This window comes from Cygnus atratus, chromosome 5 (genome assembly GCF_013377495.2).
Source record: "Cygnus atratus isolate AKBS03 ecotype Queensland, Australia chromosome 5, CAtr_DNAZoo_HiC_assembly, whole genome shotgun sequence".
In the NCBI taxonomy this organism is placed as follows: domain Eukaryota; kingdom Metazoa; phylum Chordata; class Aves; order Anseriformes; family Anatidae; genus Cygnus; species Cygnus atratus.
In genome coordinates, this window is record NC_066366.1 from 58,609,041 (window position 1) to 58,634,256 (window position 25,216).

Sequence of the window (25,216 nt, forward strand, 5' to 3'; positions counted from 1 at the left end):
CATGTGGGCTGTAGCTGATCATTAATTCGTTTTGCTGGCTCATGCTCGCATCTTTCTGGCTGTTGTTTGGAGAATGCAGGGCTTCCAGCCACACTGCCTGGCTACTGGTTTGGCATGGAAAGGCCAGCGCCAGGCCTGGCCTTGCTCTTAGGTTCCTGTGGCTTGCTGTGCCTGAGAAAGTACAGTAAAACTTGTATTTATTTATTTATTTATTTATTACTTTTTTTTCCCCCTGTTTTTTTAAATTGCCGTTGTTTTTGTTTGTTTGTTTGATCCTCCTGCATACACTCATTGTCGTTAAAGCACTCCACACCTGAGACCAGCTTGTAGAAAAAAAAATAATAGAAAAACAATGTTTTTTTTTCTTCCTAGGACTGTTTGTGCCAGGGAAGCAGAAAACCAGATACCCCAGATCTGGGGTCCCTGCCAGCTCTCCCTCCAGGCTGACGGAGGGTCCTGCTGCAGGAGTACATTCTCCAATTGTTATTTCATTAGCATGTGTTTTATAGCATTGTAATGTCAAGTGCTATTTTTGGCTATGACTTCACACCAATGCCTTTGGAAAGCCACACAGCACAAGGAGAAGGAGGGAGGAAACAACCCAGATGATCTGTCGTTATAGCTTGAGCATGTGGGAAGCATCATCCCTCCAGCCTCCACGCAGATATGATCTAGTCATCGAGAAGTGATTCATGCTCCAAGTTTTGACTAGATGGCCACGTCTGCTGGACCCAAGTCTGACATGGAAACGATCCTGAGGAGCTGGAAATGTCGCCTGGAGGCAGGTGGTGCTCTGGCTAGTTTGAAGAAGGAGATGGCAAAATGACTGTGGAGGGACGGAGGGAGGGGTGAGGTTTGTCAGCCAAACGGATTTATGTTTCTTTTGGCTCAGAAGGACAAATAAGAGGATGTATTGCTGAGGAAATGGGTGGCAGGTGGAACTGTCAGCCCTTCTAAACACATAGAAATATTAAGGCGCTGGGTAAAATCTGATTGAGATCTGAATGTAACTCCAGTCTCCTTTGCAGGGGCTTGCAGAGCTGCCAGATCGTGACAGACACGCTCAGAGCTCCACGTTTGTGAGTGCAGAAAAGAAAGTTGCACAAGCACTTCTCAAATTTCTGATGCAGGACAAGGACTTGGTTCTTATTTTGGGTCTGGCTTTTGGATTGTCTGTTTGTACCTTGTAAACAGAAAGGGTGAGTGGACTGTAACTAACATGGAGCTAGCCATGAAGTGACCACTGCTGCCTACAGACACGATAGAAATAAAACAAAGTGAAACCTAGAGCATAAAGGCCTGAGCTCTGCTGAGTGCAGCTTTTTCTGGAAGTGACAGTCTGTTGTGATGCAGTTTTTGACCTCTCTGCATACTGCTGTGAAGTACAGCCTGTAACGAGTGGCCTTTGGCTGACAGGAGAGTCTCCTTCTGCATTGTTTATGAATTTCATAGCAGTCATGGACAAAAATGTGCAGACAAGAAGTGCTCCTGAATGCAGAACCCAGCACCCTAAGCTGCTCTGTCCCAAATGCAGGCTCCCAAATCTGCTTTCCTCTCCTGCTGCCTCCAGTGACAGCTTTGATGGGAGGAACTAGTGGACGCGGGATGAACCATCGCTGTCAGGGAAGGACCCATGACCCCCTCCATCCCCTCTTGGCAGCTGGTTTCCTGCAAGGTTTCTGTGGTCTTTTCTTTATCCTGTAAGTTTGCTGGCATTTTGGAGGTAGGAGAGGGAAAATTTCATCGTGAACATGTGGTGCTCCTGGTACCTTCCCTTGCCCTTCTGGCAGAGCAAGTCAGTGAGAAATACTGCCCCTGTATCTCCAGGGAGTGAATGCAGCCCCCAAACCAGGGCTCTTCTGCAGCCTTGCAGTGCACCCCCACTGCACCACAGCACAGGCAGTGGGAACAGTAAAAGCATTACATCTGCAAGTAAGCCCAGGGTACAGGCTCTCCTGTAATGGACATCCTTAGCCTGGGTGTCGGGATGCTGGGATGGGTGCCAAGCTGCCTGAGTTAACATTTAAAAAGTCGATTGCTGGTGACCGATAGCCTGGTGCTACGTTATGTTTTCTGGTCTTGGAAGCTGTAATTCTTCTCTGTATCTCCAATGCCACCATGTGGTAAGTGGAAGAAAATATTGACTTTTGCAAAACGCTGTACCTGCTGTAGGGGATAGGTATATGGGAGGCTGAACAGCCTCATCAGGCTTTGTTTTTTGCCTAGACGAAATTCCATCTTGGGGATGTGTGTATGTTTTACTGCTGAACCAGAACGAAAGCTATATGTAAAATAACAAAAAGGAGGTCAGCAGTTCAACCATTACAACTCACAAGCAATTATTAATATTTGTTAAACAGACAAATATTTGTTAAACAAACAAACAAACACAAAAGACAACAGCACAAGCAGCAAAACCCAATATGCAACAGTAAGCAACAAATCATGGGACAGGAAACTTATAAGTGATCTGTGGTAATTTACCTGCCCTGCAGTGTCGTAAAGTCCCAGCAAGTGCTGCTGTCCTCCCACAGTCACAGTTACTGAAAGAGAGAAGCAGAGAGATGTTGTTTATCCCAGTGGACTTGTTTTTGTAACCTTTTAATCCTAAAATGCCAATATGCCCCTGTGGTATACATTGATGTGTGTCTTACAGTATGCACCCTAAACCAAACATATAGATTCAACCCAAATCGAAGGGCACCTAAAGTCACAACTAAAGCAAATGCTTCTGCAAAAGTATTTGCTGCTGTCTCTGCAGCCACCAGCTGATGCCCCCATGGTGCTAGGACTTGAAAGCAAAGGATTCACCTCACTGCTGTGTGTGTTCAGTAAGTTTGTCATGGTTTGTTCAAAGTGGTTTTTATTCTTTTATTCATTACAGGCTGTGACATAATGAAGCATTCAGAAAGGGGTGATGCTCAGTTGGTTTTGGAGATGCAATGCCTGTCCTGTGTCATGCAATCACAGGTAAAATGTTAGTCCTTAACATTTGGAGATGTGTGATGGATGCTTTGAAGGACAGAGAGGAAGAGGAGCACTAATGTTTTCAGGGTTGTTGAACAGACTCTGGTGCAGTTGAAGCATGGCTTGGTTTATTGATCACTCTCAGCACGTTTACTCCTTCAGCTGAATTCACGTTGAACTTCATTTTGAGCCCATCAGCATGGATGAAAATGTTTTGTTATTGCTTTTGAATGAACCTTGTTATTAGCTGATCTCTGTAATCAGGGTTATTTTGTATCATGGATACGATATATATTAATGACATTTAGTTAACCAGTGAATCTCCTTAAGTCGTTACTACTCAACAGGAAAGAAGGGGGGGATCTGGTTCCACCCATTAACCAGTGGAAGATGTTAAACATTCATTAGGAAAGTTGCTCAGAATAATTTTACTCTCACAGCCCATGGACCGTTACTTGTTTTAAAGCATGAGGGCAAGTGGTTGGAATGAACATAGAGTTACAGCTTGGGGGAGGCCAAGACTGGCACCATTGGCCGATCACAACTTAAAGTTAATGAGGGCTGGGAAAGATTTGTAGTTACTTTTGCCAAAGAGGAGGTTTGAAAATGTCAGATATTTTTTTTGCCTTTTTTTTTTTTTTTTAAGTGGTAAGAGCTTTGTAAGAGAAAAGCACCTACCAGTTTTTAGAATGTAATAGCTCCTAGACTGGCAAACAAAGTCCTGCTCGAAATCTCTTAGACTTCAAGTCTCTGTCAGTGTGTTTCGGACAGACCGATTATTCAGCAGCTTTACTTGCTTGCAAAGCAATGCGGTAATTTTGCCAGCATATATACAGAGCAAAACTGACATCCTGAAAGTACAAAGGCTCAGCAAGGACCAGACTTGCTGATGAGAGCACAACAGGCCACTATGAGGTCTGCCTTGTAATTGGAAAGAGGAGGAAGAGAAGATAGAAAAGGGTCCAAGAATTCTCCTTCAGCTCCTCTCTTTGGGAGGTAGCTCATATGCAGTGCAGCTCCCGTGGGAACTTGAAACTGGGCTAGCTGTTGACCATGGAGGTACCACAAATGCATGAGGTCCGTGCCATGGGTGGAAAAGCCCAGAGCTGTTTTTTTTGTTTGTTTGATTTTTTTTTTTTTGTGGTGTTTAGAACTGCAAGTCGCACTGTCGGTCCTCAGTTGAATTTTTATGGAGTCTGCAGACCACCTCCAAAGCAGGATATTCATATGGCAGCTGTGTGGAGGTGAATGTGATCTAACGAGTCTGAGGAATATGAAGAGGCATTTGCCATTTGTCAGTAATGGCACAGTTATCCAGCTTTGTTTCTTATGCTGGCTAACCCTGAACACAGGCAGAGTGAGCTGGGTTCTGCTTGCAGAAGATCAGCTCAGACCTTCAGTGTTTTAAACACTTAGAAGTTACACTGAAATTCACTCAGGCTGATGTGAAGTTTTGCTGGCCCATTTCTTGGTGCCTTCTGACCAAGAGAGCTACACTGGCAAAAAGCCCCAGTGCAGATGCAAATTGCTGCCTTGCTGCAGGAGTTGGTATGACTTGGAGATTAACTTTTGGATAGCAGTCCAATCCATCTCTGATATGCGGCATATCCATAAGGATGTGCTGCAATGGTTCCTAAGTTATTTTCTGTGCTCTGTGGTCCATGAAATCACGGTGAATATTTCATAGTGGATCTGTGGAGTCACACTGAACAGTTACTGATAGTTTGCACACCTCAGTTTGGCTCTTGGTGGTATTCTGGAATGGCTGAGGTGGAATTAAGAGGTCAGTGGTGTCCTACCACTACTCTTCACCTACACAAGGACTAAGAAATTTCAGAAAAATACACCACAGGTCTACCCAGCTTGCATATCACTTTTAATTCTCCTTATAGTATCCTGCTGTGAATTTCTAGATGGCACCACACATTTCTTTTTCCTTTTTCCCCATTCATCTTTGTATTTTTTTTTCTTGTTGCTTGTTCTAATCTATCTCATCACTGGAGGATATCCCTCCTATGCACGTCACCTCTCTAAGTTCACAGCTACAACCCCAGCAGAACAGTTTTGCTGGCATAACTTCAGCAACAGCAAACTGCTGTATTTGGATCCCCGGCTCTGTATGCAGAGGGGATCAAATGGCCCACACTGACAATTCAAGTGATTTCTGGCTCTTGCAATAATGTTGTCTAGATTAACGTATTAGTGCTGAAATTTCTACCACAGCAAAACAGATGTCAAAATAAATGGGTTTTGCCTGTGAAAGCATCATGGTACTTTTATTCTAAAAGTTTATCAGTCTGTCTTTGTCAGGCAGAAGATCATTCAGCATGTCCACTTGGTAGGTCACATTTATTAGCTGAGATTTTTCTGCTAGATCCGTAGATCTTGCTTTTGGCTTTATCTTGGTTTACTTTTACTTACCCTGTCACTATCTTTTCCTGTCCTCCAGTGGCCAAGCCTATAGGAAGCCAACAGTGAATTCTTTTGCGGTCATGGGGGTAACACAGGCTCATTTACAGGCTTGTGATCTCAGTTTTATGAGTAGTCTTGGAGTAACCAGATAAATACGAACTCTTCTCGCCATTTACTGGCTGTTCTGATTTAAACAGATCAATGAATCAGAGTGTGTATTCTTAGGATTACAAACCTGGAAGACAATCTTACAGCATTTTGGTTGTATTGCACTTAAATGGCATGGCCTTTAACAGCAAGTACAGTGGGGTCAGCAATAAAACACGGCCAAATACTTATGCCCTGATTCCGATTTAGCTCCAGTTTGTGTGGCATCAGACTGCACAACAGTGCAGATATTTTCCTCCTTTCACTTGGTGGTTTTATCCAAGTGCAGGATGGGCAAAACACTGCTTTAAAAATGTTTGTTGAATCATAACTTGGCTAGGTATTGCTTGCTGGAGTTTGAGTGACTATTTTGGGTCACCTTCAGGGCTTTGTTGCAGGTCTGTACCTGTTTTTTTTTGCTAATGGCCCTAAACAGACTGTCCTGCTTGGAGGCCACAGCAGAAAGGTAGTGCTAGATGGAGTGCTGTGTGTGGGCTGGGTCTGGTGTGTGGACACCGAACTGGTCTGAGCTTGGAAGCTCTGTTTTTAAGTAAGTGATCTGTTTGGGGATAATCTGACCCTCTTTTTCGATGTTCTTGTGGCCTGTGTTTCTCCAGATTCACCTGTCAATGGTCAGTCTTTACCAAGCTCTTTCCCTATTGTGTTTCATTTCCTTGCAGCAAAGCTCTTGCTACTTTGTGGGACTGAATCATGCCTTTGGAAGAACCCTTCAGCAATGCTCGTGGTCTGTACTGATGTAAATGGTCTGCAGCCCTCCCAGAATCTCTTCTGCTTGATTAATGGCATGAAGCAACAAGTAAGTCTCTGGTATGACACCAAACTAGGATGCAATAGTTCAGATGCCCTTTGCTTAGGTACAGGGAAGTGGACGTGCACATCACGAGGAATTTTTCCATTCCTTTGAAATGCTTGCAGAATCAAAGGGTTGTGAAACCAGTAGTCAGCATATATGCAATAGTTTAGGCAATGTCTAATGTGATAGCACATGGGAGAAGTCATCTATTTATTCTAGTGCCTAACTGCCAACAAATTAAGGTCCAGCTGCTTTGGAGAGAGATGCCAAGAGCCTGACAGCAAGCAGAGACAGCAGTACCTGCCTGGATGGAAAGACTTTCTCATTTTTTGGGGCAAATTAGTCTGTCAAGCCTTGAATGTTCATAGGAGCCATCTTATGCCCTTGCTTTCAAGCTCTGACATTTAAATTTGTGTATTTTTCTGTTTACTATGATCGTATGTACCAGATGCATGTTATTTTACATAGACTAATGGACATCAGTATAACAACTACAATTCAGGTTGACCTGCTGGAAGTAGAAGAAATGCCCAAGTTGTTTTTTTGTTGTTTTTTTTTTTCCAGTTGGGAAGGAGGGTAAAAATCAGTAAGATGGAAGAGCAGAAGTGCAGGTTTTGGTCAGCTGCAGTGGAATTTAGATGGAAGTTTTGAGTTCTTACTGTTTTAAGGGATGGGTAAACTCTTGACCAAAGTTTTCATTTCTAGATAGAGAGGTCTTCACAATGTATGCCTTACAGATTTCCATTCACTTCCAAAGGCCCTTGTTCATGCAGGCCTTGCTCAAGAGGAAACAATACTGTCAACTTCAGCTTGTGCCCAGTTTCAGAATGCTACTGTAAACCAAACTTCTTTGTTTGTAAGTTGTCTTCTTAATTTAATTCATAATCCCTAAATCGGGGTCTTTATGGCTGAAATGTGAGGATCTTTTATGCTCCACTCAGGGTTCGAAACCCAAACATGCCTCAAAGACATTTAGGTCTCTAATTCCCTTTGTTTCCCACAGAAGTCAGGCACCGAAGTAGCCACTGGGCTACATGTTCCAGGCTTTAAAAAATAGCGTTTTGGATATTCAACAAGAATACAAAGTCATTGTGGGTAGTGTGTCAAGTGCACTCATGAATCCTGGTTTTGGTCATATTTTTGTCCAGAAATATCTTCCTTTAGCTGACCCACTGGAGGAAAATAGGAATAGAGTTGAGAGGGATTAACCTCTCACATGCTGCTTTGATTTTGGTTGGGCCAGTGTCTAGGGAACTTCTTTTTAGCTGCTGTGGGCCTATCTTCAGGAGATCTTACTCAGCTGTATCTGAAGCTGGGAATGCTAAAGAAATCTGAAAATGAAAGCCCTAAGGGCTCTACCAACTGACAACCACCAAAAGAAGCCAGTCAAAAAAAGAGTAAGAAAGGCATTAATGACATATCCCCATCACTCAGGCTAGGAATGACAATCAACTCAGCTGAGCTCTGTCTTCCCGCCCCTGTAGCCCTTCTTCCTCAGAAATACTCCCTTTGCTTTGACTGAATGCAGTGCTGCAGCATTGTGTGGCCAATGCACAATGAAGACAGGCTGAGGGAGTTGGGGTTGTTCAGCCTGCAGAGGAAAAGGCTCTGGGGAGACCTTATAGCAGCCTTCGGACCTAAATGGGGCCTACAGGAAAGCTGGGAAGGGACTCTTTGTCAGGGAGTGTAGTGATAGGACAAGGAGTAATGCCTTTAAACTAAAAAAGGGTAGATTTAGAATAGCTATTAGGAAGAAATTCTTTACTGTGAGGGTGGTGAGGCCCTGGCACAGGCTGCCCAGAGAAGCTGTGGATGCCCCATCCTTGGAAGTGTTCAAGGTCAGGCTGGATGGGGCTTTGAGCAACTTGGTCTAGTGGGAGGTGTCCCTGCCCATGGCAGGGGGGTTGGAACTGTGTGATCTTTAAGGTCTGTTCCAACCCAAACCCTTCTGTGATTCTATGAACACACTCATGGCAGATGAGAAGCAGTGTTACGGGACCCCTGGCTCACCCTGGGCCTGCAAGTGCCCCATGACTCAAGCCTGGGTCATTCTCTGCTCCCACATGTGAGCATTGTCTCCGGGAAATCAAGTCACACGTCGCTCATGGCATGTTCCCTAATTTCCTCCTTTGTGACAAACAAGATCTGATTACAGGAAAACTGATTTCTACTCAAAATTGCCCTGCAGCTTGAGTATATTCTTTCTGAAAGGAAAGTCAAAAGCATGGTGTTTCGCCCTGTAATTGGCCTAAATACTGTACTTTAGATGTAAATTGTACTAAATGCCTTTCTTTAATTACTCCTGTAATCATCTACTACCGGCTTGTACATGCCTTTGCTAGCCAGCATTTTTCAAAAGAAGGGCTCTGAGTAAACCTCACCATTTGCTGTCACCTCATCAATGGATGAGATCTATGTTCTGCTGAACAAAGATGTTTGCCCATCTGATATTTACAATATCTGAAAAACATTTCCAGTCTGCTCCCTGAGGTGGGAGCACAGAGAGGCCTCCAGGGCCAGGATTCAGCTGATTTTACTCAGTGGAGCTCTTGGTCTAATGAGGTGGTGAAGAATTCGCTTTGTCTGTAGGCCACAGACATTTAGTGATTTTAAAGCCAGATAGGATTCATAGAATCATTTTTTCTGCTCTAAATAGCTTATCTAGTGTCTTCCTACAAGGCATATTTTCTTGTTCTTAGATCATTCCTGTAGCTCTTTTCCAAATTCTTTTTTTTTTTTTTCAAGCAGTCACTAGGATGAGACAGTGTGGCCTAGTAATGGTTTCACTAACAATCTAGCCAGCAGTAATATGACTTTCCCATTTCTACCTGTCATTCCTCAACTGCTGACCTAAAGCTTGCATTGGTTGATTATTCTCATCATTTAATGAGTCTTGCAGTAGGTTTTTTTTTTCTTTCTCTTTTTTTTTTTTTTCTTAAGGCCAAAGTCAAGTCATTCCTGGCTTTTGTAAGTGTTTTGATTATTGTATTTTTAACTCTTCAGTTGCATGGAAAACCTGGAGACTGTGACTCAAATGCCTTTTGAAGCTTCACAAGGTGGGGGGCAAATAGCCATGTGGAGTCCTGCAAAGTTCTAGTGGTATGGAAGTCAATGTTAAAGATTTTTGAAAGTCTGGGTTTGACTACGCAGAGACAAGCTTTATCAGCAGGATGTTTCAGGTTCTGCTGGAAGTATCTGAGATGCAATATCTAGATGTTTTTCAAAGTTCCCTTTCCAGGCAACTCTCCACTGCCTCTAGGGATTACTCTTCCCCTTGGGCTCTAATTTCTCTCATCTCCCTCGTGATTAGGGTTGAGTGAAGACAGGCAGGAGGACATGCGCATCAACAGGCATACCCTCCCCTTGAACACCATCTGTATGAGTTTTAGGATTCCAGTAGAATCAGTGGGAAAATGCCCAACCCTGACCTGCATTGCAGCTGCATTGGGAAAGCAGTCCAGCACCAAGTGACAGCTCTATTGTCCTATTCTGCAACAGGAATGGATTCATCCATACAGTGCCATCCCACAAAAAGCTTTGTGATTTACTTTGTTTTGTTGTTGTTGTTTTTATTTTATCATCTTGAGAAGAAAGAGGCCATAGATTAATAACGTGCCCACAGCTCTCCACAGCTGTGTATTTGCTGTGCAGAGACAGCTAACAGAAGAGAGGTACCGGTCCACCAATCTCTTTTATTCAAACAGCTGATATGAGGTGCTGCAAATCTTCCAAAGTGCATTGAGAAGATAGATTTCAGTGTTAGCCAGTCTACATGACAAAGAACACAAAAGCAGCGGAAGTGGATTAGGAAGATCAAGCAGAGTGAATCTGGTCCAGAAATGGTTGAAAGAAAATGGAAATTCCCAATGCTTTCAGAACAAGCACAACACTAAAACATGAGCCAGCTTCTTCCCAGTCTGGGACATTACTTATTTATAGACAGCATGAATGAAGTTGATTTATCAGAATCATTGACCTCATTGTTTGTAAAATCAGCACTGGAGGATTTTTCCTGCTTCTCAGTGAGTTATTGCTCTGCTAATCAATCTTTGAACAAATTCAGCTTTGCCGATAGGCGAGTCCAAGGGGCTTTGGAGTCTCTGCAAGAAAAGCTGTGCCCAGTTCCTCCAGTAATACAGTCCTGAGGGAGCTGTTGGGACCTCAGTGTTGTGCAAAGCTGTGTTAGATGGAAAAGACTACCACGACTGTAGTGCCTTGGGAATTGAGGAACAACTGACGTTGTGTCTGAGAGTGTTTTGTTAGGTTTCATTCTGTCTAAATATAGGGCTCTGCACTGCAGCAGACTGGTAGGTGCTTCCTGAGTAGTTCAGCTCCCTGTGCATCATCAGCTGTCCACATGGAAGGCAGTTCTGCTCCTGAGTTATGAACTAGTAATAACTGCTTAAGTTATTACTTAATGCACTAAATTTGCAGGCAAGCAGACTTTGTTGTGTGCATTTCAGTGATACTGTAGTTAAGGATCTTTTTACTCTTTCCTGAAAGTAATAGCTCTAAATCCAAGCAAATGTTAGACAGAGGAACAATGTAGCATGAAGTAGTATAAATAGAAAGAACATGAACATATTAAAAATATTATGATCACTCCTAAACAATGAAGAATACTAGATGTCTTCTTAACCCTGATGGAGGGGAAGTGCCCTTCATGATATCATGTGGTTTTTGTGGCATTGAGATGAGTGAAAGAACAAAATTTTGGCTGTGACTGTAGTGTGATCCTATCCAAAAAATGAAAGGCAGAATGTAGATTATTATCTATATCTATATTTTTAGCTCTACTAAATATTTTTAAAGTTTCCATTACCATAACACTGTATCTAGGAATACATGTTTTGCTGAAGCTGGGGTTATGGCTCAAGTCAATAGCAGAGGCTATTGTAGTAGAGCTCTGAGATAATTAAGAGTTACTGATAATTGGAATAATCTTATTAGTATTCTATCTGTCTGTGCTGACCTGTCTTGCAAAAGACCAGATGCCATGGCATTTTCATTTATTTTAACACAGATGAAGTCAGTCAAGACTCTTTAAATCAGCTCTTTATTGAAACCTAATTCTGCGAAGAATGTATTTGGAGTCTCTTAACAGTGATGCTGAGAGCATGGTAAGTAGAGCAAGGAGTGTGAATTTTTCTCCAGAGAGAAAAGGTGGGAACAAAGGGAGTGTTTGAGTGTTTGCCGAGCTCCTCTCTCCTGTCCATGTAAGGCAAAAGTCATTCCTCTAGCTGCAATTGAGTGCTGGGGAAAAGACTATCTACAAAGTTATGACAAGCATCTGATTATCAAGGGAACGTGAGACTTGATAAATCGCATTGGAATAAATGGAAGATTAGTGACAAAATGAGACAAATCTCACTGAAATGTGCACAGGCAATTCACAGGTTGTTTCACAAAATAATTCCAGAGGCTGGCTGTGCAGTTGGTGGAATCAAGACAGCTCTCTGCTGCTTCTCTCCTTGTACTGCTCAAGAGTCAGAGCCAGATTTATTTATTTTTTTTGCCTGGGAGGCAGTGAAAAACAGTCTGCAGAGGCAAAGCTCTCTAACAGCACCGTCTGTTAGGCACTGCTGTCTCCCTAAAAGCAGTGGTGATCTGCCGTCGTCCCTGTTAGATGGCAGCAGGAGCTGAGCTAACACTGATGGAAGGGCACAAAATCCCTGCTCTGCAGCCAACAGGTTGTCCTCACTGCAGGCTGCATCACGAGGTGATAGAGCAGCTATTTCACTCTGACTTACACTGGCAGAAGACACTATGCTCTGAACTTGTGAGAGATCCCAGGTGCTTGCTAAGAGGGACTTCAGCAAAGGCATTTTAATCCTCAGCAGCTATGACACCAGTGGATTGCATTCTTTGAGGACTGAGGCTGACAAGTTGGGGATCTTTCATTTCTAGGACTGCTGAAGAGTTCCTGGTTAAGAATGGCTAAGGAGCATCTTGATGTGTGCTGGCCAAGCTGGTTCTCAGGGCCACCCCAAATTAATCAGCATTAGTAATTGTGGTAGAACAACCAAGGAATGAAGTGCACAGAGCTGTATTTCCCATAACAGCCTGATATCAGGGGAAATATGACTGACGTGCAGGAATACAAACTGAGAAGCAATCACCAGCTTGGCTGCTGTCTGTGCAGAGAGCCTGGGTTTCCTATTCCTTATATGCAGGTGCCAAGCAAGCTGAGCAGATCTGCCTTGAGCTGGCTGCAGTACCTGATGCAAAGATGTGGGTTGTGATGGGCTGAGGTGTGTTTGGATGCTGAATTTGGGCACAGAGCCACGTGGATGTCCCTGAGGCACTGCCATGTGCGTTTGAGCAAGTCCCCCGCCATCAGACCTGTTCTGCTCAGCGAGCAAAGAGGTGCCTCAGGCATGGTTATGACAGCATAATTAAAAACAGCATCTCTGGTGCTTGAAAAGCAAGTACCTAATTCTGGGACTATGGAGGGCCATGACAAAATTGCTGCTTTGTATTCCCAGCAACAAGGTTGGGAAACAAAAATTGTGCTTAGCTTCAGGTACCAAACTTCAGCTGCTGTTTGCCTGCAGCTTGCTAAGATCAGCCAAACATTTGTCCAGAAGCTCTAAACACACATGACTGAGGAAGCAGAAATGTTAAACACCACAAGCAGAAATCTCGGAAACATTTAAACGTTCTGATAGGAAAACCTGAAGTTAGAAGTTTTTGTTTTGTTTTGTTTTGTTTTGTTTTTCTTTTCTTTTTTTTTTCTCTTTTCTTTTTTTTTTCTCCTCCCTTGGCTAGCATGGAGGTTTTAAACATTGGTAATGCTTGCTCTACATCCTGCTGAGATGCCTTCCACTTTCTTCTCAGTGTGGCAGCCGCTGCGGACAATGAACTGATTGTCATGTTGGAAAAACAACAGATGCAGATGGATGAAATGCCTGGTCTTAACCCTCTGCATGTTTGTGTGTGCATACGTGAGAGAAGGTGAGTGCAAACCTGAGCCTATGAGGTCCTTAGCCTTTATTCCAGTGTGATTGCACTCATATGAAGCAGAAGGTGGAACAGAGGGAGATCCAGCCCCCATGACCTCAGAAGGGTACTTCCTACCCTTACATGTCTGTGGGATGTTTGGTGGCCTTTTCAGCCCAGGCTGGGTCTTGCAGGACCCAGCTGCGTAGTGGCTGCAGCCCAGCCCTGGATGTGGAGAAGGGGCTCTGAAGGGCCTGAGGATTTTGTTCTTTGAACAGAAAAAAAATAAAAATAAAATCTAAATTCCTGCATAGAGCTGGACAGGAATTTTCAGCTAGAAATATTGAGTCAAAATTTTGCAGGTTGTTGCAAACCCATTAAAAATAAGGCTGATGCAAATTGGTGTGAGCACCCCTTTGATTTAAAAGTCTTGAAATGAAAGAGCTCAGCTTTTCCAGCAGATCCTCTTGCTTATTTATTTGCAGGTTTGCTCTTAGCATGTTTTATAATTTTTAACCTCTCATCCTGTTCTACACTGAAAATTAATTCTGAAATGTGTGGCTTTTTCAAGAGAGAGGAATTTGTAATGGGTTTCTGCTCTTTAAACTCCTAACTCTTTGGTTAGAATTAATGCACCTAACCTTTCCGTTAATCATTCCACGCCTGAATGCTATTTTTGAATCAGGTCATACGTTGCAATTCGACTAAGTTTCCAGGAATATCTTGCACTCCCTGTTGGCTGTAACTCCACTTAGACTGTATTTACTCTTGAAAAAAAATTATTAGGCTTCATTCACCTTTTCTTCTACCTCATGAACACCAGAGGCAGCTCTGCTGAGCTCAGAGGAATGACTTCTAGCTGGGAGGAACATCAATCATAATGTCTCCTGGTTGGAAAAATAACTGAATGAATTTTGAAACAAGCAATGTATATTTTTATGTAAATTGCTCTTAAAAGACTTTATTTTAAAAAACAATGGTCACTTTAGTCCCAGAAGAGCAGAAATTTATGGTGAAATGATTATTTTTATAACATTTCCTTTGTTCCCTTAAACAAAAAAAAAGAACCTTGTCAGCAAAATACAGCATAGCAGCATATACCTCAGTTAAAAAAAAAATCAAAATATTAGCCAATATGAAATTGGCTTCTCTGCAAATTATTCTTTCATCTGGCAGAAATATTATTTATTTTCCATCTACCATTATTTAAGACTGTATTTTCTCAATAATTGACTGAAATAGAGCTCTTAAAACAGGCATTCTGAAAGATAGTTTTCAACATAATGCCTGGCAGTTTTTTTCTATTTCACACTGCTCTCCTGAGAGCGGAGCAGTTCACACCACCCCACCACCCTCTGCCTTGTTTTCTGAGGCTTTAATCTGTATTGGAAAATGTCGACACACTTCTTCAGTTACATGAAAGCGACACTAATGGGGATCAGATCTGACTTCAGAAAAAAAAAAAAAAAGGACTTTGAAGAAAAATCACATTGCAATGTGTTGCAAATAAAGGGGAAATTAATCCAGGTAGAAAATCCATAGCTACTTTCTGCAAATTATTACCAAGCATGATACAATTTGTGCCTTTGATTTGAGTCGCTGGCTAGCACGGTGAATAGATTTTAAGCTGTGTATTTTACACAATCAGATACATTAAAAGCCTTGTTTTTAAGGAAGACATTGTTCTCTGTTTCTATTTTTATGACGGTAACACCTTGGATCATGACTCCATTGTATCAGGCCTGTGCAAACACGGGCAGAGACCAGTCTGGCTCTGCAGAGCAAACATGCTAACAATGAAGGTGGAGAAGGAAAATTTCCTGTTTCGCAGGAAGGGAAGCAAGGTGCCCAGGGGTGATGCAGCTCCTCAGGGCCACAGCGGGCAGCCCGGGGCTGCTGTGGGTGCACAGCCGGTATCTCCTGAGCCTCCATCCAGGGCTGTAACGTCCCACACCCAACCCTCTCAGCTGGACCATCAGATAACCTTTTCTCCCAGTTCCTGCCCTGTCAGAGTAACGTGGCTGATGAATTTCCAGAAATTCATTCCGCAAGTACATCCACGAAGAATCAAGCTGTCAGGTTAAGTAAAGCAGGCAGGGGTGTTTCCCTATGCCAGCGGGTGAGCACTGAGTTATCCCAGCCAGTGACCTGCCCCTGAATGTTCCCCTGATAAGAGCAGGTAAGAAAAGGCAGGTAAAAGCGGGACGCAAGGCTTTTGGGTTGGTTCACCCATTTTGTGCTGTGGCTGTGGAGCTGAGCATTGATTTAGGAGTGCTGCAAGGGAAGGAGCTCACAGCTGTATGGGTTACAGCAATGCCAGGGCTCTCCTATACCAACCCTGCGCTTGATTTCTGAAGCTTTTGCTACTGCCACAGACTGGCATTACAAAGAATATCCCTGTGGCTGCTTGCAACCCCGCGCATACAAGGAACACAGCCACTGAGCTGCATCAGGAGGGAAGTGCAAGGGGGGCCTGATGCTGGTTTTAAACCCTCTCTGATGCTGTCTGCATGGGGTGGAGGAAGCACCCTGTCTGGGATGTGTAAGTCTGTCTGTCTGTCTGTCTGCTGGCACTCTGATGCAACGGGGCACTCTGCTCTGCAATTAGTGACCACATTGTGTGCTCATTATGGCTTGCGGGAAAACGAAGTGAAAGGAAAGGGGAAGTGAGTGTGGACTGCAGAGCTTTGACCTAGAACCTGAAGACATTGTGGAGAGAAAATGTAAAAAGCATTTTTTTTGTTTTAATTGCTGGTATTTTTAGTGCTTTGAGCAAAACACCTTTTTTCTTTCATTCTATATTTTTCTGTTCTTGTTTCAACCTGATGTCTGTCACAGGGACGCTGGGTAAGCCAGGTGGACTTTCACTCTACAAAATAGAGAAGGTAGAATAAACTCAGCTGCTTTCACCAAGTGCACTTTGTCTGTTTTTTTCACAGATCCCAGGGTTATCCAGATCTCCAATCAAAGAGAAAAAAGGACAAAACCCGTGAATGAAATGGTGCCTACACTTTGGCCAAAGGCTTTACGTAACCAGGCAGGGAGTTGCTGCAAGGACAGGGCTGTGCAATCTCGACTGCATGGGATGGGCAGCAGGAAGGCAGTGATGGTGCAGTGACAGTGCCCAGTGCACCTCTTCCAGGCTCAGCATCACAGCCTATCCACTCTGCGCATCCCCATTGCCTGGTGAGGAAACTGTGTAAGTCTGAAGACAAAGGTTTTCCTAAATGCTAACACCAACAATGCAAAATCAAGCAAAATCCCACCCTGTTCTTGAATATTTTGGTTAAAACAGAATCTGGGGAAGTACTGGTCAGGGAAATGCTTACAGACCTCCGGCACCAGCAGTGGTGCCTGGAGTGTCCTGGTGGCTGCAGGATAGACAAGCTCTGCTGTACTTGTGCTGACCCAGCACTGTGACAAACATTACGTGCTGTGGGACAAGAAACAGTTTACATATCCCTGTCCAGAGGGCCACCATGCAGCACAGACCACAGAGGACACTTTCCTAGCACAGCTTGCCAACAACAAGCTCTATGTGTGTGTGTGTGCAGCATTTGCTTTCGTGTTGCTTGCTCCTGGGCCAAGTGACATTTTCCACAGATGCTGGCTGAGATCAATCTGCACCTGGACATGTGTATGGAAATGGGGTCACAATTACCCAGTTTGTTTGAACAACTGTGGTTTTGGCCCTAGGCTCCTTTTTTTTTTTTTTTTCCCCATATGCTTCCAGCTCCTGTTTCTAGCAGTTTGATGCCTTGCATGTACTAAATCTTTACTGCAATAGATGCACTGCAATTACTGTCCTCTCCCACTGTACAAACTAAATTTGCTGTTCATTTCTTTCCCCTCTGGCATACAGCCAGTTTGTCTGTTGTTGTTTTCAAAGCATTTATCATCATAGCCAAAAGTAAGCTGCAATATCTGGAAGCTATACCTACATTATTAAATAACTCTGAGAATACTCATGGAGAGCAGGGCTTTCTCTGGCTTGAAAAACATACCTTTGTACTGGAGGGAGAGTGTTGAATTTCATTTTGCTAAGGTTCTTGCAGGGATGCTAGAACAAATGGGCAGCTCTTTCAGTGTAACGTAAAAATAGCAAGTCTAAGTGCTTCCTGGTCCTCTTGGAGATTGAGCATTCAGAGACACAAGTCTGGGAGAGGCTTCCTGGGTTGTTTCATCCTTGGAGTTGACTTAAATAGGTTGGAGCTAGAGGTGGCTGCGTAAGCTCATTGTTTAAGTGACTTTCACAATATGTAAGGATTCAGGATCCATTGTCAGTCAGAACTGGGATTTGGAGGGGGATGGAGAGCTCAGGACACAGGTAGGATTGCAGCCTTCTCACATGGCAGAATTTCCCCCTGCCAACTGGCATAGCTGCTCCGTGTGGCTTTAAAACCATCAAGTGGAGCACGGATCATAAGCAGTGATGGAAATCCCTCTGTCCAAACCGAATGGAGGCAGCAGGTACGTAGCAGAGGTATGTGACACAGCAGCCTGGCATGGAGTGGCATGGACAGAGCTGTCTCGCTAGCTGTGATGCACACAGCTATTTTTGGCAGTTTAACTGCCCGGGCAGGGATGGGTCTGGTCTGATGCAAACTGGCACGCTTCGCTGCTGAGGCTCATATGGCTAACACTGATGCTTGGCACATATTCTTGAATTGTTTCCCTCTTAACTTGCCACCCTTCTGTCTTTGCTATTTGTTTTTAATCCTGTCTCTAGTCCTCACGCAGTGAGACGTCTGCAAGGCAGTGCTGCCTGTATCTCTAAGAAGGATGGAATGACACCTTGCCGTAGATATAGAGACATTGGTAACACCTCCTGCTGTCCCCAAAATCCTGCCACAGGTCATCCTGGAGAGCAGGAGCCCACTGCTGCTCTCCGTGTCTGGACAGGCTGGTAAGGTACTCTGGTGCTGGTTTCCACACGCACAATTTTTGGTAAACTTCTACTGCGGTGTCTTTCCCCCTGACTAATGTAAAAAGATAAGGTGTTCCTAATCTAGTTATTAGAAGATCCACGGCTCTGCAGGTCAATGGAGATTTAAAAGCATCACTTAATAGCTGAACTGTGCTGCTGGCCTCTGACTGTAGCTGGTGCTTGCAGGGAACCCAAAGCAGCTGCTTGGAGAGGAGCTGTGATGTGTCTGTGCAAGAGGCAGCCCAGGGCCAGAGGCCGATTGTTTCTCTGAGTCAGTGGCATTTTTTCTTCCAGGAATTTTGCTGCATCGTGACTGAAAGGTCATCTTTCTCCTAGCAAGTGAAAGAGGCTGACCTCAATCCCACCACTGCTCCGGGGTCCTTGCTTATAGGGACTGCTCTCACGATGTGGATACAGAGGAGGGGGGGGGACACTTCCACTGGGTTTATTCCCAGTTCAAAACATTACCAGGAAAAACCCTGATAAATCTGAAAAACCTGAAGGTTTTTCTTCAGTTGCTGCTGTCTCATTTCCCCCTGTCAAATTCCCCACGGGCTTGTCATCAGCATTAATCTTGCTTGTGTGGTTCATTCCGCCCTGATCTGCGCTGCTCCCCATCCTCGTCTGAGTCAGCCCGGCCACGGGGCCGGGGCAAGAAACGGGCACTGCTCACACACCGCATCCCTCTGTGCTCCGTCCTGCCGTGTGCTCTGCAAGCACCAGCCATGCCCAAGTCCACCGTGTCACGCCTGTCTGCATGCTGCACGCTGACATTTAGGGAACAGCAGGCTGACTTCCAGCGCGGGGGATCTGTGGGACTCATATTACAGAGTTTAGGAAATCCCCATAAAATATCAGCTCATTAGATGTGCTCCGTAACAGAGGCACATCAACAATGAGTCAGATTTGCTGTTTGTCATGTAGCTCACGGTCAAAGCGCGCTGAATAATTGCCCGGCTTCCTCGTGTGCAACAGGGAGAGGGCAACAGGGAGGCGGGTGATGTGCTTACAGCTCAGTCTCACGCTGCCCACCCCTGGCAATGTGCCTTCTGACATCCCTCCCACCGAGGAGGCGCCCGGAGTGCCAAAACTTGCTTTGCTGATGAAGGCTGAAAAAATCTTTCCCTGCATTTGATGCCGGATTTGTATAACAGGTGCTTTTAATGGAAAGATGATTTCTTAAGAAATTTCCTTTTAAATGGAAGTCTGCAGAAGATGTTGTATTTCAAAGACGAAACTGGCTACTTTTCTCTTTAGAGAAAAGACAACGGAAATATTGATAGACATTTTAGATAGACAAAGGAAATATTGCATCAAAATTATAGGAAAAAAAATAGTAAAGCCTGGTTTAAAGCGGTTTTGTTGAGTGTTGCTGCTAGCACAATTTCTTTGAGCTAGGCCACAGAAGGAAGCAAGAGCATCCTTTGGTCCTGGATGGAAGATGTACGACATCCTCCTCCCGTGACACAGGCTGCCGCTGCTGTCTGAACCAAGTTCATCCGCAAACTGCTTCTGCACGCATAAACTTCAAAACTGCTCATGGGAAGGTTAGTTACACACGGGGACTTGCAAACATCTGACACTTGTGCTGACAGGAGAGCTAAAAGACGACGAAATGTATCTGACAGGCATGCTCTTCCCTTGCACGAGACTAAGAAGAGAAAGCATTTGTCAAAAATGGATGCAGTGTGTGCGTCTCTGCTCTCACGTGGTTACGGTGCAGCCTTTGTAGATGCATGCCTGGCTGTGTGGCCTGCAAAAAGATCTTCTGTCCCTTCAAACGCCACTTACTATCAAATCATGGAAATGCTTAGAAGCCAGTGTTGACATTAATGCAAACAGATCTAAAAAAATTTCTGGTAAGGTTCCACTGATAAGCACTTCGGCCTTAATCTTGTGGGTGGATGTGTGTGGGCAGATGCTTTTGTTCCTGCAGAGCCTCTCTGAGGGCAGGGAGAGCGCACACAGGGTTGTAAGTCAGCTATTCGCCCAGAGTTTTTTGCTGGACAGGGTCTTAGTGTGGGGTTTTGAAAAGCAGCTAAATGATTTTAGTCTACATGTCCATCAATTCTCAGCAGGAACTGTAATTCATAAGTGACTTAGGCTCTTTTGAAACTCTGTTGTTGCTTTATTATTTAAAAATTATTGTTTTATTTTTATTTTTATTTTTCCCAACCATTCACGCTATATTCTATCTTGTAACCAATCATTTGAGCCCAAATTTTGCCCCCAACTGTTCATGTAAAACTCCGGCTTCAACCAGCCAGACACCAAACAGATCAAGGATAAGCATGAAAACACGAAGAAGTCTGTGGGATTTGCATAGATCTTACTGCATATGCATATGCAGCAAATCTTGAACAATCCAAAATTGAATAAGTTATCTAAAAATATGTTTTTTTAACTGAATCTTGAGTTTCACTAAAATATTTTTAATAGCAACACAGACATTAAAATACCAGTTGAACACTTAATTTCAAAGACTGGGACCTGTGGTATGTGTGCACCCAATTTTTTTTCTTGGCAGTAAAAAGAACTTAGTGAATGCAGTTCCTATAAGGTTTGCGACAGTAACTTCAAGATTTTTCAGTGAGAACAGACTACTGCTGTCTTAAATACAATGCTGCTAGAAAATGCTGCAAAAGTTTGTCCTGCCGGAGAGACTGTTTGTTCTTCCACCAGTGCCACATGTAGGAGCTGTGCTCTCAAGAGACATCTGTTCCTGAAAGACCCCTTCCCTTCCAGGCTTTCCAAGGTCATGCTTCAACATGAGACTTGAAAATCCTAAATGTCAGCAAACAGTGGGGCAATCTGTTAAGCGCATTCAGAATCTAAATAGATTGTCTTTTTTTTTTTCTTTTTTTTTTCTTGCTGTGTAAGCTTAAAAATGTAAAGGAATTCCATCAACTTGCTACCAAATCTATTGTTATCCTGCCTGCTCTTCCAATTTAGTGACTTCTGCATACACACCCAGAGCTGCCTGCCTATCACTCAGGTTATGCTTTCTGTTCATTGCTTTTGCAGCATTTCTTATGTCTCTCTTGGGCTGAATCCCACTGAGTCAATGGAAAAGTCCCGTTGCTGGACTGGAAGCAGGAAGGGGCTGTTAAGACTCCTTCTAGTCTGAACTTGACACTGCCTGTAATTCACAACATATGCAACCAGAAGGGTAATAATAGCCCAGTAAGGAGGGTTACCTTTTACCCTTACACGGGAAATTAGTGTGTTTGTGTGTCTGTCCCCTCTGTACTCCCCTGTGCTCTGCTTTCAGAGATCCTCAGGGTAGCAATGACACTTTGCACAGAAGGTTTGAGAGCTGCCACTTTGAATATGAAAAGGAGTGATAAGCTTTGTCAGAGGCTCAACCAGCCTTTGAGGTCAGCCAAACAAGCAGATAGTGCTTGTTGGGAGTTCTGTTAATAAATTACAGCAGCTTTACATTAGGTACCAGCCTGCTATTAGCTGACACCCCTTCTGTGGCTATCTGGAAAACACCTCTCCGGCAGCGTATGGCTAGTGTGACCCAACACCGAGTGACAGCCAAGTGCAGGGCGTTGTTTTGAGCTCTCAGATCACCAGGGCTGAGTTTGCCCTTGCTCTGAAGGCGAGCTCACGAGCTGCACGTAAGGATGAACAAAGAAGGTTGCTGCTAATCCCGTTGGCTTGTTTGTGCGCTGTCTTGGCATCAACCCCGGTGCAAGAGATGTCGCTTAGCTTATATATGGCTGAGGAAAGTAGGGGAAAGGAAATAAAATGCTGCAGGAATAACCCTTCACAAGTACTAAGTGCTGGAGAAAGTGAAGACTCATTTTCACTTCGGAAAAGGGGATTCTGGTCTGTAGGCTGCATGCAGATGTGCACGTCCTGCATCTGGGATGCAACGGGGACTCCGTCTGCTGAGAGCAGCAAGACCGAACTTTGCAGAATGTGAAAAACAGCCAAAGCCTCCACTGTATAAAACATACTGAGGAAAATGGCTCTGTTGTACCCAGCTTTCCATCTTTAATACAAAAAGACTGCATTGTACTTTTCCTGCACAGCCTGAATGCAAATTCGTAACTATGGTCAATGTGGCTGCCTTGCTTCCACAAGGTTTTTCTTACAGTCCCTGCTTATTAAAATGTTAAGTCCTTCATTGAAATTCCACCTCCAGTGGAACAGCCCTTGATCAGCCGTCCCTGGGAAAACAGAGCGAGCTATGATAGCAAAAGCATTGTGATGGACTTCCCTATGCTCTCTTGTCATTTTTTGAAAATTTTCCATTATTTTGAATAAATGGTCAGTGCTGCTCTGGAAACTTGGTTGTGCTTTTGATTCTCTATTATCAAGCAAAACATAACATCATTTAAAACAAACACCCGAATCAGAAACCAGTCCTTGGATAACTTGGGAAGGGCCTGCTTTAATAATATTTTTTGAATGATCCTGTGACTCAAGTGGCATTGAGCTACCATATCCATCTGGCCCTATGTATTTAGGTAAAAATTATTTTTCACAGAAGAGAAGATCTGCAGATAATATTACAAGAAGGGATGGATGATGTTCCAACAGGCTTTGTAAAGGATTCATAGTTTACTTGTCTTCCTCTTTCTCTCCTTCCTGTCTCTTTAGATTTAATTATGATCCTTTTTCCTTGTTCCTTTGAAAACAACCTTTAAAAAATGCAGATGCCTTTGGAGCTGCAGTGAGAAAGCCCTCAGCTCACACAATGAGAGTCTAAAGAGAATGATGTGAGGCTGGAAGATAACTTTAGGCAAGTCCACGAGAAGGGGTAGGGTATAAACAAGGTCCCAGGAAGTCTCCTGACTGCATCTTTACCTGCCAGTGTAAAGAAAGCCAGTGGAAACAGGAAAAAAGCAGAGAGCCCAGAAGGTGGCATTTGTATCACTAGGTGTGCTGACAGGTAATTCGGTGTCTAAATATTTTACACATGTAACATCTTGTGAAGATATGAATGCCTGTTACATTTCCTCCTAAACCATAACCAGCATTGTTAACAGCATTTCCCCATTCTTGTTGCCATTATTGACCTTAGTCACAAAGATGGTTGTCACAAGCTAGCTTTGACACCTCTGCTGCTCTCAGTTCAAAGAGATCCACCTCCTCCAGGTCTGACTTTTGTGGAATTGCTCCCGGTTTCCACAGTTTGAGGCAGACAGTGTTGTTTTATAGTTTTAAAATTGATTGGGAGGAGGAAGAGAAGCAGGGAAGAAAACACAAAGGCAGAGCGGGAGGAGACAGGCAGTACAACAGGCAGTGTAGACTATTGCCTAGCTTTATTTAACGGGTGCTTTCAATGGCTGGGAAATGACACCAGAAATTTCACAAAGGCAGAATATGTGTTTCAATGTATAATTATATGCTTACAATGTAGTGATATGGATAATTACGGCCATTATAAAAAAATCCTCTCTTTTTCTTTTGTATTACAGCTATTTCATGGATCATAAAGTATTATCCACTACACGATTTGGAAATTACTTGTTTATTGCTGTTGTTTGTTTTGTTTTGCTTTTTGTTTGTTTTTCATCAATTACTACAGGTCATCACTGCCTATTTGTTAGGAACAACTCACTAGCAAATAATACAAATGAAGACAAAAACAATCCTACACCAGATCTGCTGCACTTACTGACCATGATCACAACTGCAGTCCCGGGACAGGCAAATGCTAGCCCAAACGACTGTCAAGATCTGGCCCGGTACACAGCATTTCTTTCAGTAAGTGGCAATCTCTCGTCTCATCCACGTGGACATTTTGTGAAGCAAAGTCCTAAATTTCAAACCTTGTAGCTTGCACATATGTTCCTACCACCCACCAGGGGCTTGTAAGATTCCAGTTAGAACAGGCACTCTTGATTTTGCTTGCCTTGTACTGGGAGATATGTGAGAGTGCTTGTTTATGTGAGATTTGGGAGAACAAAGGCTAATTAAATCCCACCCTTCCAATAGGATATATATTTTTTCAACCCTGAAGCAAATTTTCTATGTCTGTGTGTTTTGGCTTTTAAACTCAATAGCCTGCAGGCACCAGCCACGTCAGCAAAGAAATGGAAAGCTCATTATTACACTATTAGAAGGTTTAAATCTTAAAACCAGAGACTATAACAACAGCAAATGGGATATCAAAGGCATGCTCTTCTACTTGCTCTTTTCACTGAATTCAGGCCAGAGGGATGCTGTGAAGGGTGTTTTGCTGTGCCTGCACACTCTCCAACCATCACAGTACATTGAGGGTATAATTTTTTTATTTTTTATTTTTCAGTGATATTGTTGCAGATTTTTATTTGTCCGGATAAACCGAATAAAAGCAGATAGGGTGAATTCTGGAGGTAAAGAAGTGCTGTTGGGTCACGTGAATGAGCGTTCATTCCCTGCCCAGTCTTGCTCTGAGCAGTGCCTCTGTGATGACTGTGCCACGTGAGTTTCACAGGGCAGTTACCTCTGCTCTATAACTGGCCCACAGGTTACAGCATGCATTTTACCACCACCACCAACAAAAAAATATTGTGTATTTTGGGCAGTTGCAGGCCATTTAGGCTATTCTGTATGCATGGCACTTGAAAAAAAAAGTTCCCTCCTTCTGCCCTGAGCTTCCTATTTTTTTCACTGGTCCCTCTGGACTTGTTACCCTGCTGCTCTCTATCATTTTTTTTCCACAATCCCCAACCTCAATACTTGCACTACTTGAAGCTTTTCCCCACAGACCTTATTTTCTAAATATTCTATTATTTTTGTGACTTTCTGGGACATTTCCCATTTCCAGAGCATCCTTCAGAAGACCGTACCAGGCTGATTCAAAACAGAGTGATCTAAATACAACCTGGTTGTACAGGACATGCATTTCCAGTGCATTGCCCAGTCATTTTAATCCTGTAGCATCCTTTCCTGTGCTCAGGCAGGGGCTGTGCACAGCCCTGGTTTGCACCCATGTGAGTGTGGTGCTTACCCCAGGGTACGCAGGTCGCAGAGTCAGACGGGGAGTGCTATTTCTGGAGGATACTGCCACC

At 43.7% G+C, this 25,216-nt stretch overlaps 1 protein-coding gene across 1 annotated transcript in view; it reads right to left on the minus strand.

Annotated features, from left to right (window-relative positions):
• Nucleotides 1-25,216, minus strand: part of RHOJ (ras homolog family member J) — a 55,630-nt gene that overhangs the window by 11,104 nt on the left and 19,310 nt on the right. Inside the window, exon 2 of the mRNA XM_035551395.2 lies at nucleotides 2,485-2,543. Coding sequence (XP_035407288.1) covers nucleotides 2,485-2,543 — 59 coding nt within the window. The remainder of the gene's footprint in view (nucleotides 1-2,484; nucleotides 2,544-25,216) is intronic.